Source organism: Phalangium opilio, unplaced genomic scaffold (genome assembly GCF_054372755.1).
Source record: "Phalangium opilio isolate 3A_F unplaced genomic scaffold, DU_Popi_V2 ptg000082l_1, whole genome shotgun sequence".
NCBI lineage: Eukaryota > Metazoa > Arthropoda > Arachnida > Opiliones > Phalangiidae > Phalangium > Phalangium opilio.
In genome coordinates, this window is record NW_028324189.1 from 7,529,088 (window position 1) to 7,544,034 (window position 14,947).

The window sequence follows — 14,947 nt, forward strand, 5'->3', positions numbered from 1 at the left end:
AACGGGGTGTTTTTCCGTTCCCCCAGTGTTGCGAGGCCGTTGGCGAGTCAAGACAACAGTCTGGGAAATAAGGATATTTTTTAAACTAGTCCTTGGGACCAGTGACCCCCTAGGGTCCGAAATAATAAACTGGTCTCGAAAGTGATCCCAGCCTTTGTTGTCCTATAGATTTGAAATTAATAAACTGGCCCCGAGGACCAGTAACCCCCACTTCTTGAATTAAAAAACTTGTCCAAGCAATTAGTAAACTGGTTTTGGACCAGAGGAAGTGTGCTATTTCCCAGACTGGTCAAGAGATTGCACAGAGAATGGCTAGCAAATCAGTTTGACTCAGTACTTGACTAACTCATTTCGCAGAGTTCCGCCTGACACCACTGCACTGCATTTTAAGCCGTGGGAGGGGGATGCATTTTTTATAGCCCCATCAGTGAAAGACTGGTTAAAAATGAAACCATATTAAAGTTGAACTTACGTGTAAGCCATAAGCGTGCGACATGTCAAGTTAAACAATTTATTCTAATAAACTTCTTTATGAATTGAAGCCATCCGTCAAGAGAAAGAAAAAACGCGTGGAAAATATTGTTTTCTTTGTCAAAAGTTAACAGTAACAAAAGCACTAGCACTCGGAGTGTGAACAAAATTAAGTCACTTCAATAAAAAAAAAGGTGGAATAAAGAAAAACAATCTAATTCCCTATGGGGAAAATACACTCTCGACACTTAAAAAAGCAAAGCAAAGTTTACTGTCCAATCTTTCTACGACTTTGAAGAAAAGTCTAGGCGAATCCCCTAAACGCGACAATTCAAAACGTCCCTCGAGCAAAGAACTAGGATCATGGTGTACCTTAGGACGCAAACCGGAGGAACCAAGCCGGTTGAGTTGGCTACAGGCCACAAAAACTGTTTCTAACAACTACACACGGATAGTACTAGCTGACGTCGGAAATCCTATGTATAATTTTAGTTCCGACGGGATCAAGCCTCCATTGTAGCCGGGCTATTTATAAATGCCAGCTTCTTCCCTCTCTCAGCCTCTTAGCGTCCCATAGAGATACGGCAGATTCCCCGCTTGGACTCTATTTAGATCTATGGCAAGCTAATACCGGGTGCCGACAGACTATCGTTAACCACGCGCGTTTATTTCTACCGAGTTCAGACGGAAGGGTGGGGGGCGGTGAATCGTAAAGTGATATAACAAGATAAAAAGAAATATTAAATTATTATTAAAGGAATCGTTTAATTATGATTAAGTTTTTCTTCTACTAATTTATCATAATGTAGTGTCGTATAGTTATAAGCATTAAAATTTAAATTGTATAAATTTTTTTCTTCCACATTTTAAACTTAATAATTTAGGCCTACAAGGAAAAAAATATCGAATATCATCATTACATGAAGATCAAAGAGTTAATAAACTTCGGGTTTTTTTTTCTTTGTTATTATGCCAATTTCGCTGAGTTGGGTTTTTAAACATACTTTAAGTGTCAAAGAAATGTTTAGTAAAAGCCATCAATCTTGGCAGAATGCCCGGTGTCAAGAAACCATAAGAAACGCGCCGGCTTATGCCCAAAAGTTTGTATAAAAAAGGACCACAATAATAATTAATTTGACTTATGGTGCTACAGAAATAACAGAATGTGGGGCATGAACATAGACCAAACAAGTTTTAAAAAGTTTATTGTTAGACGGTGCAGCTACTGGGGTCAGAAGTTACATATACAAGCTTTAAAACGTAAAAACTATCGTATTTTAAATGCTAAAGTTTATAAGCATAGGGTTCATCGGTAAATTTTATCACTAATTACATTTAAGAAGTACCCTAAGCCTTGATCTTTGAAGTAGAGCATTAGGCTTAAGTATAAGTTATATTTTTGATCAAAATTAAAGAGCCAACTGACTGGAAATATGTTAGAAACTTCCAAAGTTACTCTCTTGAGATACTTTTAATTAAATTTTGTTTAATTATTTCATAATTACGCGGCACTTATCCAATTAAAAACCAACACAAGGTTCACTGAAGCTTGAACCTCGAGCTGCCGGTTTAAAAAAAAGTATTGTCAACTGATTGGTTAACATTTTACGATAGTTACGCCATCTACACGTAAGGCGGTGAACTTTTTATCCGGCTTTCGTCTGGATAGAAATTTTGTGAAAGGTTTTGTTAATCGCAATTAATCCGTAATTATTCAAGCACCAAAATGGTAAGAATAATAATTACGCTTTTAATTATAAAACAATTTTCTCGCTACAATTTTAATTTTTGGTTGCAAAACTAAGCTTAAATAGATATTTCCAAAACATTAACGTACCTGCTAAGCCTTTGCTATATATATATATTTACTTCCTTTTGTTCGTTAAAATTAATGAATGAATAATTAAAATAATTTTATTAATTAATTTCTTTGCAGACGATCAGTAAAAACAATAAGATGCTTCAACACATCAACTACCGAATGCGGGTTATTTTACAAGATAGCCGAACATTCATAGGTACCTTTAAAGCCTTCGATAAACACATGAATTTGATCCTTGGGGATTGCGAAGAATTTCGTAGAGTTAAACCTAAACACAGTAAGAAAGAAGAGAGAGAAGAGAAACGTGTCTTAGGTCTAGTTCTTTTAAGAGGCGAAAATATTGTGTCCCTAACAGTTGAAGGACCACCACCAGCTGAGGTACGTTTGAAACAAAAGTTGATTGAATTATTTATCGTTAAATTTGTTTTTTTGACTTTTACAGGAGGGTTTACCTCGAGTTCCAATCCCCGGAGCTATGCCAGGACCCGGAGTTGGTCGCGCTGCGGGTCGTGGGGTTCCAGCTGCCCCAATAGGTACAGCCCCTGTTGGTCTACAGGGTCCAGTTCGCGGTGTAGGTGGACCATCACCTCAAGTTATGGCTCCTCAAGGCCGAGGTCAAGTTACCCAACCCCAAATTAGACCAGGAGGTGCTCCTCCCGGTATGGTTGGAGGTCCACCAAGAATGGGGGGCCCACCACCCGGTGTTCCAGTAACTATTAGTGGTCGAGGGGCCCCACCTCCCGGTATGATGGCTCCCCCACCTGGTATGATTGGTAGAGGCGGTCTGGCTCCTAATCAAATGCCGCAAATGGGTCAAAGAATGACTGCGCCACCTCCAATGGGTCCACCACCCGGTATGAGAGGACCACCCCCTGGGATGATGAGGGGTCCGATGCCCTAAAGTTAAACTAACATGATACGGAACAATAAAAAAACATTTTTTAACACTTGTGTGTAAATAAAGTCACATTAAAACCATTTTGATTATTTGTTTGTTCATGAATCATTCATAAATCATTCATTGTATTTCTAAAGATGCTAAGAAATAAAAATTAAAATTTAAAACATTTCACAATTAATTTCAACTTTGTTAAGTAATATAGTTTAAATTTATTATCGTGCGTAATTTTTAAAATACCGGCCACATAATAATTTATTAAGAATCTGAAAAATCTGCGTAGCTTTGAATATTTTATCAATTTACAAAGATATCATCAAAAGTACATACAGGGTTGCCACAGGTCGGGGGAATTTCAAAGTAGGCCAAAGAAGGTCGGGGAATTTTAAAATAGGCCAAAAAAGGTCGGGGAATTTTAAAATAGGCCAAAAAAGGTCGGGGAATTTTAAAATAGGCCAAAAAAGGTCGGGGAATTTCAAAATAGGCCAAAAAAGGTCGGGGAATTTCAAAATAGGCCAAAAAAGGTCGGGGAATTTCAAAATAGGCCAAAAAAAGGTCGGGGAATTTCAAAATAGGCCAAAAAAGGTCGGGGAATTTCAAAATAGGCCAAAAAAGGTCGGGGAATTTCAAAATAGGCCAAAAAAGTCGGGGAATTTCAAAATAGGCCAAAAAAAGTCGGGGAATTTCAAAATAGGCCAAAAAAAGGTCAGGGGATTTCAAAATAGGCCAAAAAAAGGTCGGGAATTTCAAAATAGGCCAAAAAAGGTCGGGAATTTCAAAATAGGCCAAAAAGGGTCGGGGAATTTCAAAATAGGCCAAAAAAGGTCGGGGAATTTCAAAATAGGCCAAAAAAGGTCGGGGAATTTCAAAATAGGCCAAAAAAGGTCGGGGGGGGGGGGAAATTTAAAAATAGGCTAAAAAAGGTCAGGGAAATTTAAGTATTTAAACAAAGTCAAGGAATTTGATTAAGGTTGCTAAAATATCCGCAGTTCAACTATCCAGTTGGGTGACGTTTTAAACTGGCCTTTTTTAGAGATTAAATTTGACCAAACACCAAAATCTCAAATATTTCAGTTAAATATTTATAAAACTCGATTTAAACGTATTTGTTTAATTATATAACCCCTTATAAATAGAATAATATTCATTTTGACTAAAAACTTAAGGAAAAATCGTAGAAAAAGGTCAGAGAAAACCTGTAAAACGTCAGGGAATTTGAAAATTTCACGGTGGAAACCCTGTACATAGAATAGAAATCCATATTCATTTGAATTCATTAAATTTCAAATTGTTTTCTTATAACAAGACGATTGTGATGAAATACATTTATAAACTTTCAGTTTCATTATATATTTTTACAAAAAATTTGGCTTGATTTTAAGATTGTAGTACGTGTACTCTTAAATCAGCCGTTATCCTTTTTTAACGAGATTCCATCGTCAAGGAGACTAGAAAAACTACTTCAAAGTCAAATAAAAATTCTCAGAATCGTTTGGTCTAAACTTTAAAGACTTCCTAGTTAAATAATATTAATTATTAAGTGAAATTTACAGTTTGTATATACAAAATAGCGCTGGAAAATACTGTTTTTCTTTTAGCGGCTTTATGTAGGGTCGGGGTTTTTTTATGTTCTTTAGTTTCTTCTATAATATATCTAAGTATTAAATATTTAGTGCCAAAGGACTGATGGAGGGCATTAGCTTGTTTTTAATTAAATTTAAATTTAACATCAATATATAATATAACTTTAATCGGGTGACAATATCCCCAAAAACGGAACTAAAATTTATTAGATTATCTGATCGTTAATTTAAGAAAATCTCGTTAATTATTTGTCTTCGGTCACAAAAATTAACGTTTAAGAAAGAAGAGATTGTCAATTAGGCCTTTGCGAGTACTCGGACATTGACAATTAAGCCTTTGCGAGTACTCGAGTCTGACATTATCAATTAAGCCTTTGCGAGTACTCGGACATTATCAATTAAGCCTTTGCGAGTACTCGAACATTGTCAATTAGGCCTTTGCGAGTACTCGAACATTATCAATTAGGCCTTTGCGAGTACTCGAACATTATCAATTAGGCCTTTGCGAGTACTCGGACCTCGTTTTTATAAAGAAATTTGTGAGTACTCGCGAGTCCTTCGCCAAGGCTAATAACAGTACACGCCAACACGCGAGCTAGTCCATTTACTCACACTTGGACTCGCAAGTACTCAGAAATTGGACTCTGCGAGTTCAGTTTTCCATTACTTGCACTTGGAGTCTTGGACTCGCCACCTAAATGAGGACTCGCACCAACCTCTATTATCAATGTATTTTAAGTAAGGAATGTAAGAAAAAAATCACTTTGCAAGAAGGCACAGTACACGTACGCTTTTTCAACTAGTATATTTTTTTGACACAATTTAACGTAAACGTGTTCCGTCATTTAAACAAAAACTAAATTAATATAAAATCATTTTCCTTCAACTTTAAATTAAATTAACCATTTCGTCACTTAACATAAAAAGTAATTAAAGTAACGAAAACATCGTAATTAATTAATTTAAAACAAATTGTCTAACTCTAACAATTAAAAAAAAAAAAAAGAAAATTTACTTACACGAGATTGTTCAATAATTACTTTAGTTAATTAATTAATTACGTTCCTATTTAATTAATTATGTTCAAACAAAATCCGAGTCAAAGAATCGTTTCATTTTCCTGCGTTTGACAATTTGACGTTCGATTAATTTTTTAATTTCCGAGACAATAAAAACTGACGAAGCGATTCCGGTTAACAACAATAAATCTTTAATTAATGAAATTTATTGTTGATTAAATTAGTAATTAGTGTTTTAAAAAGATAGTTTGGCGTAATAAATAATATGTTTGTCTTTACCGTAAAATGTGAGAGCCTCCGTTTGAAAAATGTGCTGCAAAGGAGGAAAGTAGATGACCAGCATTTGACCAATAACTGATCCCATAACCGCTATCAAAAACATCTTATTTTTAAAGAGGCCAATTTGAAAAACTGATTTCGTCTGCAAAAATTAGTTAACCAATGAAAGAAACATGATTAATTTTAAACCAGGGATAGATTTAATTTTAGAAGTAGGAATGGAGAACAGAGTAATCTGCATGGGCGCGCGTTAAAGTCCCGGACCCCCCTTCCACGGGACGGGGGGGGGGTATGAAAGAAGAGGCGGGTCAAAGCGACAGAGGTAAAAAGGAATTACGTATTATATTTTTCGCCGCCGTCTCCGTCAGCAACGTCATCAAAACGTAGTTTATGTGAGCCAATAAGATAATTTAAACTTTTCGTTAAGTGTTGGAGGGAGGGGCTCTATAGAGTAATTTCGGTTGAGAGGGGGAGTGAACTGTGTATCCCCTACGTTAGGGGCAACTTTGCACTAGAGAATACTATTTGCCCCCGGAAGGGAAGGGGAGGGGGGGGGTATCACTAAGGTAAGAGATAGAGGGTTATGACGTTGCCGTATATGGGAAATAAATTACTCTATACTGGGTGGTCTATGAGTCGGAATAACTGAAGTAAATACTAACCGTTCATTCTCCATTCCTACTTCTAAAATTAAATCTATCCCTGATAAAACTTAACATTAAGTACATAAATTTCCTTGATCTTTCCCTGAATTTTTAGTCAACTAATATTTACCTGCGATCGACAGCTTAAGGCATTAAACATATCAAAAAATACGAAACAAGTGAAGGTCATAGTGGTATCTCTAGGCGTGACGATTTTATCACTCATCTAATAATTAATTTAATTACCACATTATGTAATAATTATTATAACAAACCGCAGGTAGACGACTTACTTCTCTATTAAAAACCCATAGAGTTCCGAGTATAATAATGGTTGCCGAGAGTAAAACGTTGATGATCAGTTCGCGAGTGATCATGGGTTGTTTAACGTTTCTGGGAGGTTGTTTCAAAACATCGTGATCAACCGGTTCGACTCCCAAACTTTGAGCGGGTGGACCATCCATTATAATATTAATCCACAAGATTTGCATGGCGTTTAAGGGATTAGGAATCCTCATTAATGTAGAAACCGCGATTAGGGAAAGAGCCGCGATACTCCTACAGAAACATTTTTAACCGCCATTTAAATTAATTTAACTTAATTAGCGGTCTTATTCCTGATCAGCGCCACCTACCCATAGCGGCGACTTTGAGAAATACTGTAAACGGCAAGCCAATCAGATGTCGCTAAAATCTGGTGACGTCATTTTTGGTAAGACCCCCGAGTGCCCGTCAGTGACGTCACCAGATTTTAGCGACATCTGATTGGCTTGGCGATTACAGTAGTTCTCAAAGTCGCCGCTATGGGTAGGTGGCGCTAATCAGGAATAAGGCTAATTAAAATGAATTAAGTTAAATTAATTTACGTGCTAAGTTGAAATCGAACAAAATTTCGAATATTGTAGAAAATTCCTTTTCCTTCTTCGATAGCCGACATGATAGTTAAGAAATCATCGTCGACTAAAATCATATCGGCCGCCTCTTTACAGACGTCCGTTCCGCTATGTCCCATGGCGATTCCAATGTCAGCCTTCTTAAGGGCCACACCGTCGTTTACTCCATCACCAGTCATACCCACAACAGCGCCATTTTGTTGCAAAGCCTATTTATTACGCGAGAACGTGTTTAATTTACTGTAAATAAGACGGAAATCTGGAATCTAAGAAGAATTTTTTGGGGTCGGAACGGACTTTAATAAGAATTTTTTGTGGTCGAAACGGACTTTATTAAGAATTTTTCGGGGTCGAAACGGACTTTATTAAGAATTTTTCGGGGTCGAAACGGACTTTATTAAAAAAATTTTGGGGTCGAAACGGACTTTATTAAAAAATTTTTGGGGTCGAAACGGACTTTATTAAGATTTTTTGGGGTCGAAACGGACTTTATTAAAAATTTTTTGGGGTCGAAACGGACTTTATTAAGAATTTTTCGGGGTCGAAACTCGAAACGGACTTTATTAAAAAATTTTCGGGGTCGAAACGGACTTTATTAAGAATTTTTCGGGGTCGAAACGGACTTTATTAAAAATTTTTTGGGGTCGAAACGGACTTTATTAAGAATTTTTCGGGGTCGAAACGGACTTTATTAAAAAATTTTTGTGGTCGAAACGGACTTTATTAAGAATTTTTCGGGGTCGAAACGGACTTTATTAAAAAATTTTTGGGGTCGAAACGGACTTTATTAAAAATTTTTTGGGGTCGAAACGGACTTTATTAAGATTTTTTTGGGGTCTAGAACTCTGCCAGTTCACTTTTCCAGGGCTCGAAACCCTATTTAAATTTGGCCTGAAACCCTTGTATAAATCCAACTTACTTTGACAATTCTTAGTTTATGTCCAGGACTAACTCGATAAAACACGGAGATTGCGTTAATTATACTTTGCAACTCCGGTTCACTCATGTTATCAAGTTGTTCACCCGATACGACCATATTCCCTGATGCGTAAAGTCCCAAACGCGCTCCAATGGCGCAAGCAGTTTCTTCCGAATCACCGGTTAACATTTTAACGGCGACTCCGCTTCCTATTAAGGTTTCAATGGCTTCCCTGGCTCCCGGACGCGGTGGGTCCAAAATTCCCACCATTCCCAAGAAGGTCAAGTTCTCCATGGAGGAACCGACAGCCATGGCGAGAACTCGGAGCCCTTTGCGTCCTAGATACTGTCCTTCTTTGAAATAGCTCATTTCGCGGTCTTTTGTTAAAGGCAATGTTGAACCGTGAACCGAGTAAGATGCGCAATAAGGAAGGAGACGTTCTAACGCCCCTTTCACGTAGTACAGCTCCTGTTCAGCGTTAAATTTACCAGCGCAACGAACTGCCATTAATTTGTGATCCGAACTAAACGGATATTCTTGCAGTCGAATGTAGCGTTCTTTAACTCCATACATATCCATCTGTACCCAAGGGTTGCCATAAAATTTTCAAATTAAAATTCCCTGACTTGTGGTAACCCCACTTCAATGTTTCCTCACCTTTTGCGCGACACAAATCAAAGCTCCTTCAGTCGGTTGTCCTCTCAGTTGTCCATCAATGATTTCGGCGTTATTACAAACGCATCCAGCCTCCAACAAGGAACGAACGGCTCCGAGTTGATTCTCAATAGGATGATCGGGTTCCAAAAGTTGTATCTGTCCATCGGCGTTGTACCCGACACCAGTCACTTCCGCGTGATAAAGCTCCGACGTAATTAAGGCCGTTACCGTCATCTCGTTCTTCGTCAGAGTTCCAGTTTTATCGGAACAAACGACGTTTACGCAACCCAATGTTTCCACAGTGGGTAACTTCTTAACTATGGCTTTCCTCTTGGCCATTCTCATGACTCCCAGAGCTAAAGTGACCGTCACGACGATGGGTAAACCTTCGGGAATGGCCGCCACCGCTAAACTAACCCCGATATTAAACATTTCTAAGATGGGACGTCCTTGTATCCAACCCAAGACCATGATCAATCCGATAATGGCGAAAGAGTACAAAGACAGTTGTTTGCCCAAAGAATCCATGCTTTTTTGCAATGGAGTTTTGGGAGCTTCTTCCGCTTGCATCATTTTAAATACTTCACCAAATTCCGAGTTTTCACCCGTGCTGACGACAATCCCCTGTTGAGGACAGACATTAAGCTAGACTCCCCCAAGATGGCGAACATCTACCTCCTAACTAAATACCTTTCCACTGCCACATCGAACCAAAGTTCCCATAAAAGCGATATTTTTACGACTAGGAATGCCATTTGTTTTTTCTAAGGCGACAGTTACTTTTGAAGATGGTTCCGTCTCCCCAGTGAAACTACTTTCGTCAATGGCCAACTCCACAGACTTTAATTATAAGTCGTTAAATTAAGATTTACAATTACGAGAAGTGAAGAGTAATTTAATAATTAAACAGTACCTCGAATAATCTAATATCCGCAGGAACTCTATCACCAATATTTAGAAGAACTATATCACCAGGAACCAAGTTACGCGCGAGGAAAGATTCAGTTTGACCTTCTCGAATGCTAAATAACCATCGTAATTTCTTAGATTACAATGCGCAATTGACGAAAAAAAGAGTTTTGGGCGTTTTACCAATTGCAAGCGGGCGGTACTAATTTATTAAGCTCCTCTAACGATTTTTCAGACCTATATTCCTGAACAAAGGCAACCGTAACGACTATCACAATGGCCTGAAATTTAATATTGTTTCATTTAAAGGGACCGGAAATTTCATTCCAAAGATCTACGTCTTCTATGGTAAAATGATAATGCCTTACCACCGTAATACTGACTGCGTCATCAAATTGTTGCATACATAAACTAACAAACGCCGAAACTAAGAGTAATAGAATCAAGGGATTCTTGAACTGAAAATTTTAATTGGAATAAGAGACCGTTAATAATTATTAAAACCTTAAACTTTGTATAGGGTTGCCACCAAATTTTGAAATTCATATCAAGGGTGATGGGGGAGGATACGTAATCTGAGAGAAATCGGCGAGCTAACTGTGGCACAGGACAGGTTGGGTGGAACACCAAAAAATGGGGGAGGAATAGTCGGACTCAATGGTAAGGGCCCCCATGATCTTTGTTCAAATTCCCCGACTTTCCCCTGACCAGTGGCAACCCTGTTGTTGCTTAAAATTTCCTCTACCAAGTACCAACCCAAACTAGTTCACTTAAAAGGTATAAAACGTCGTTATTTATACCTGTTCTATATATTTTTTCCATAAAGGATCGTCAACTTTAACTTCAAACTCATTTTTGCCATGCATAGAAAGTCGCCGATCAGCTTCCCTCCATGATAACCCTCTCTGAATATCGGTGGCCAATTTGGTCACCACTTCTTCGTAGGACTTTCGACAAGCCTCCTCTGTTCGCATACTTTGCATGTCCGAGTCTCTTTGACCCTCAGCATCGGGTGTCGACTGCTACCAAAGTAAAAACGCCAACAACCTTTCGCTAGCGACCCTTTTTTTTTGGTTTTTTGCTTTTCGTCTGGTGATATTTTAGAGCGGCAACGGCTGTGACCCCACCCCCCACGGCAAAACTAGGTTTTATTTATTGTAACTTTAAACGTATTTTAGGTTATTATAATAAAACCTTTTTGATCTTCAATTAGACCGAGTTTGTGTGTGTGTGCGATAAGTTGCGCATGCTATAGCGATAGGTTCAATGCTAGATTAGAACTTAAGGTAAGAGTATAGCGAGCGACAGCTGTTTTGTGATTTAGTGATAAATAGGCCAACACCGTTAAATTACATTTTGCGAGCAAAATATTGGTCACAAACGTGACTGAAATGCAAACTATGCTGTTTGAATGGACAAGTGTGTGTTAAAGGGGCTACAGAAATTAGCTATCCCATTTCTTAACTTTAACCCTGTTTAAGGGTTGCCAGTAATTTGTGAGACCATCTCAGGTTGAGAACTGAATCACGCGAATCGAACAGAATAGAGCTATCTCAGGACCCTTATTGTGACGTCACCCATGCTATTTGCCCATAGAACCAAAGCGTTACCATACATGGCCGCCCACTGCCAAAGCTAAGCCTATGACGTTTTACCTAGGCACTGACGTCACAGCTGAGATAGCTCTACTACAAGCTTTTGAGTATGTTTATTTATTTATTTATTTATTGAATGTGTTGTTCACAAAGTCAACAATGTGACGTATGTGTGACAGGCGGAGAAATTAAGGATTTATTTTTTTTTAAACTGGCCCTTTGGGCCAATAGAGCCCAAGCACTTTAATTAAATAAACTGGACATTGGCTACTTATAGTGATGAAATCATGGATAAAGAATGCGCGTGAGGAAATTTGTTTTCAGGCTATAGGAATAGGATAGGCAACTCCCTATCTCGAACGACAGCTTATTCTGTATATACTCTGTTACAACATCGGTTGTCAGCACCCGCAAAGTTAGGTCTCTATGTAACCTAGCTTTGTGCGTGCTGACAAGAGACAAAAAACTTCAGGATCTTCAGGATTTAAAATATCCGCGAGTTTGAGTTTTTTAGCTCAGTGCACGGACCTCTAGGCCTTAGTTTCAAATACGTGTAAAATTGCCTACAGCCTACTACTAGCTTTACGCGTGCTGACAACCGATGTTGTTACAGAGTATAGGGTGTTTCCGCGAGAGTAAAAAGGGAGAAGAAATAGGGGGCGAAAACCGGTTTTCAGGGGATGTCAACATGGCATCCTAACGTGGCCAGAGCGGGCAGTCGGCAAGGGGAGAGGAAAGGGGGTAGGTAACTTGACGTCACGCGCAAAGACCCTATATACAGAATAAGCTGTCGCTCGAGATAGGGAGTTGCCTATCCTATAGAGTGAAAACAAATTTCCTCACGCGCATTCTTTATCCATGGTAAAATCTTGGAAGTTTTTTAATTAAGTGGCCACAGGGCCAGAAGACCGCCAAGCATTTAAATTTTAAACTGGCCCAGCTAATTTTTAAAGTGGACATTTGTGCAGAGTCTGCACACTTATCTCTACATTAAAACCTGAAGAACTAAGACTAAATTCCACAAAAACTGTGCTTAAAATTACGCAACAGTGCAATGCAAGGCAAAACAATTATTTCTTTAGGCTTAGCAATAGTAAAGTATGGAAAGAAATTTTTAACAATTCAGAATTCATGATCATAAATTCATTTTTACGATAACATAAAGTTGGATAGTCCCAAAGATAGAAAAGATAGAAGCTACAAGAGTAGGATTTGACTGTAATTAACTTTAATTAAAATTAACATCTACCTGACTGTTTCCAGGAGAGTAAATAATTTTTAATCCACTTTCACTTTTGAAACTTTGAATAGCAGCAGTCTCAACACCAGCAGCAGCGTTGATATTAAGTCTTTCGTACTTTGGAGAACTCATCGGGTTCCCAGAGTGTCAAACTTGTCACGGATGTCAACTATTGCATAAACCTGACAAACAAACAAATAACGTTGTCAAAAAATGGCTTAAAAGACCTTCGTTAAATGCCAAGTAGTCATAATAATGGGAATAACCCGATAAGAAAATGGCAAGACACTTTTTGTTCAATGTAGGTAACAACATGTATGAATGATTGACCGACTTTTCGCCCTTTTTTTACTAACTTTCTGTAAGGGAAAAGTAAAAAAATAGATACTGACCCAAATAAATAAATAATATTCTTATAAATAACCGTATTTTTCCTTAAAAACTAGTTTTATGAAACGCAAAACCGATCACTGCGAAACAATCCCTACTTCCCTAGTACCGAGTACCGACCGACGTGCCAGACTGTGACGAGTATTCCCATAGACTACTCGATCACGCGCTCAACGACGCAAGCTGCTCTAGCTATTTAACGTGACCCTTGGATTGATATTTCCTCAGCGTGAACTTCCATACGAATGTAGATTTTAATTATTTTTTGAGTTTTTTAACCCCTCAGAGTGACGTAAATTTGATCAATATAACAGAGAATATTTCCATATTTTGCTATAGAATGTCATGTTTATCTAGGCCTATTTGAATTTCCCGCCGATAATCCAAGGGTCACGTTTGAGCGCGTGATCAAGTTGGCTATGATATAATCGATAGGGGAGATAAGGTGGGGTAGATTGAAATCACACGTATGCAGCGCCATCTAGATATTTACTATTCTATAAAAATAAATCATTATTTTAAATAAGTGATATTTAAATAGATTTTAAAATATATTTTTGTATCGATTTTGATAATTAAAATGAAAAATTTAATGAAAAATATGAACAGCGAAAGGGCGCGAAGGTTATCAGAAGGCCAACATCACGTGTCTGGCATCAGGGTCACGCTTTTTCCAACTGTAACCGTGAACAAAAATTAACATTACGCATCTTCAAAATAGCTACGAAGTAAGTTTTCTTTCCAATTGCTACGGGATTGGCATGGGCGAATCGGAAAAAGTCTAAAAATAACTCTAGAAGAATGTTGTCGTCTTTTGACTCTTTCCTCAATACGTTACAACTACACTACAGTAAGGTCTCATGCCTTGGAGGAAAGCGGAATTATGGAGTAGTTATGATGGTGGGCCATCTCTTCGGCAATGAAAGTTTGCCAGAGTACCTCGCGTACAACCCTCACCGACCCTTCCTGAAACGCGGGGAAGATGCTTGGAGGACTTTCGTTGATGGGCGATACGTAATAAGGACGTAGATTATTACTCCATCTCACCAATTTTCTCCAAGCTCACACTGTCACCCAAGACTGCTAGCTACCAAAGGCGGGAATACCGTTTCACAAGTTGCGAAAAGTTTTTTTTTATATCAAACATAAATGAATTTTGTAGAATTTAAAACTAATTTAAAATAAAAGTTCATATCTCGAAGTAAATAGACAAATGGCGTTTAAACGCATGCGGCATTGATGGATGGTGCATGGTATTCATTTAAATAGAGTCGTAAACAAACAGTTGAAGGAACTTCTCCGTTACCACGCGTTAACATTAATGGTCCAAACAACCCCTTGTTCCAAAAATATATATCCATAATGACTTGAAATCCATATGTTCAAAAGAAAAAATATCTTTGTTTTTCTTTTTAATCTATTCAACTAAATACATTCTTAAAAAAGCGTAAAATAACTATAGTTTCAATTAACATTAAGGGAAGTTCTTGGGTTGCAACAAACTCGGAATTATTTACACTAAGATCTAGGAGAGACTGGAATTAAGGAAGTTGAAGGCAAACGCAAATATAAAACAAATTCATAGACACTTGTCACCATTAAATATGGCAGGTAAACCCTTATTAAAC

General features: G+C 37.9%; 2 protein-coding genes across 4 annotated transcripts in view; one reads left to right on the top strand and one right to left on the bottom strand.

The window, feature by feature from the left end:
• The first annotated feature begins 2,073 nt into the window (after window positions 1-2,073).
• SmB (small ribonucleoprotein particle protein SmB) lies at window positions 2,074-3,358 on the top strand. Its single transcript, XM_089848198.1, has 3 exons — window positions 2,074-2,200; window positions 2,408-2,671; window positions 2,736-3,358. Exons 1-3 carry the CDS (start codon window positions 2,198-2,200, stop codon window positions 3,192-3,194), a joined length of 726 nt encoding a protein of 241 aa, XP_089704324.1. The 5' UTR covers window positions 2,074-2,197; the 3' UTR covers window positions 3,195-3,358.
• A 21-nt stretch (window positions 3,359-3,379) lies between these two features.
• SPoCk (secretory pathway calcium atpase) overlaps window positions 3,380-14,947 on the bottom strand; it is a 29,615-nt gene continuing 18,047 nt past the window's right edge. The window contains exons 1-14 of one of the 3 annotated variants that reach the window (XM_089848183.1): window positions 13,322-13,459; window positions 12,939-13,111; window positions 10,895-11,116; window positions 10,463-10,552; window positions 10,278-10,375; window positions 10,099-10,207; window positions 9,876-10,025; window positions 9,186-9,809; window positions 8,529-9,107; window positions 7,583-7,818; window positions 7,010-7,274; window positions 6,847-6,942; window positions 6,073-6,214; window positions 3,380-5,982 (exon numbers count right to left, since the gene is read on the bottom strand). In XM_089848183.1, the coding sequence (XP_089704309.1) occupies window positions 5,858-5,982; window positions 6,073-6,214; window positions 6,847-6,942; window positions 7,010-7,274; window positions 7,583-7,818; window positions 8,529-9,107; window positions 9,186-9,809; window positions 9,876-10,025; window positions 10,099-10,207; window positions 10,278-10,375; window positions 10,463-10,552; window positions 10,895-11,116; window positions 12,939-13,061 (2,859 nt within the window). In that variant the 5' untranslated portion in view covers window positions 13,062-13,111; window positions 13,322-13,459 and the 3' untranslated portion in view covers window positions 3,380-5,857. Of the gene's footprint in view, window positions 5,983-6,072; window positions 6,215-6,846; window positions 6,943-7,009; window positions 7,275-7,582; window positions 7,819-8,528; window positions 9,108-9,185; window positions 9,810-9,875; window positions 10,026-10,098; window positions 10,208-10,277; window positions 10,376-10,462; window positions 10,553-10,894; window positions 11,210-12,938; window positions 13,112-13,321; window positions 13,460-14,947 lie in introns of those variants that run through there. The other 2 variants (XM_089848184.1, XM_089848185.1) reach the window with 2 other exon arrangements.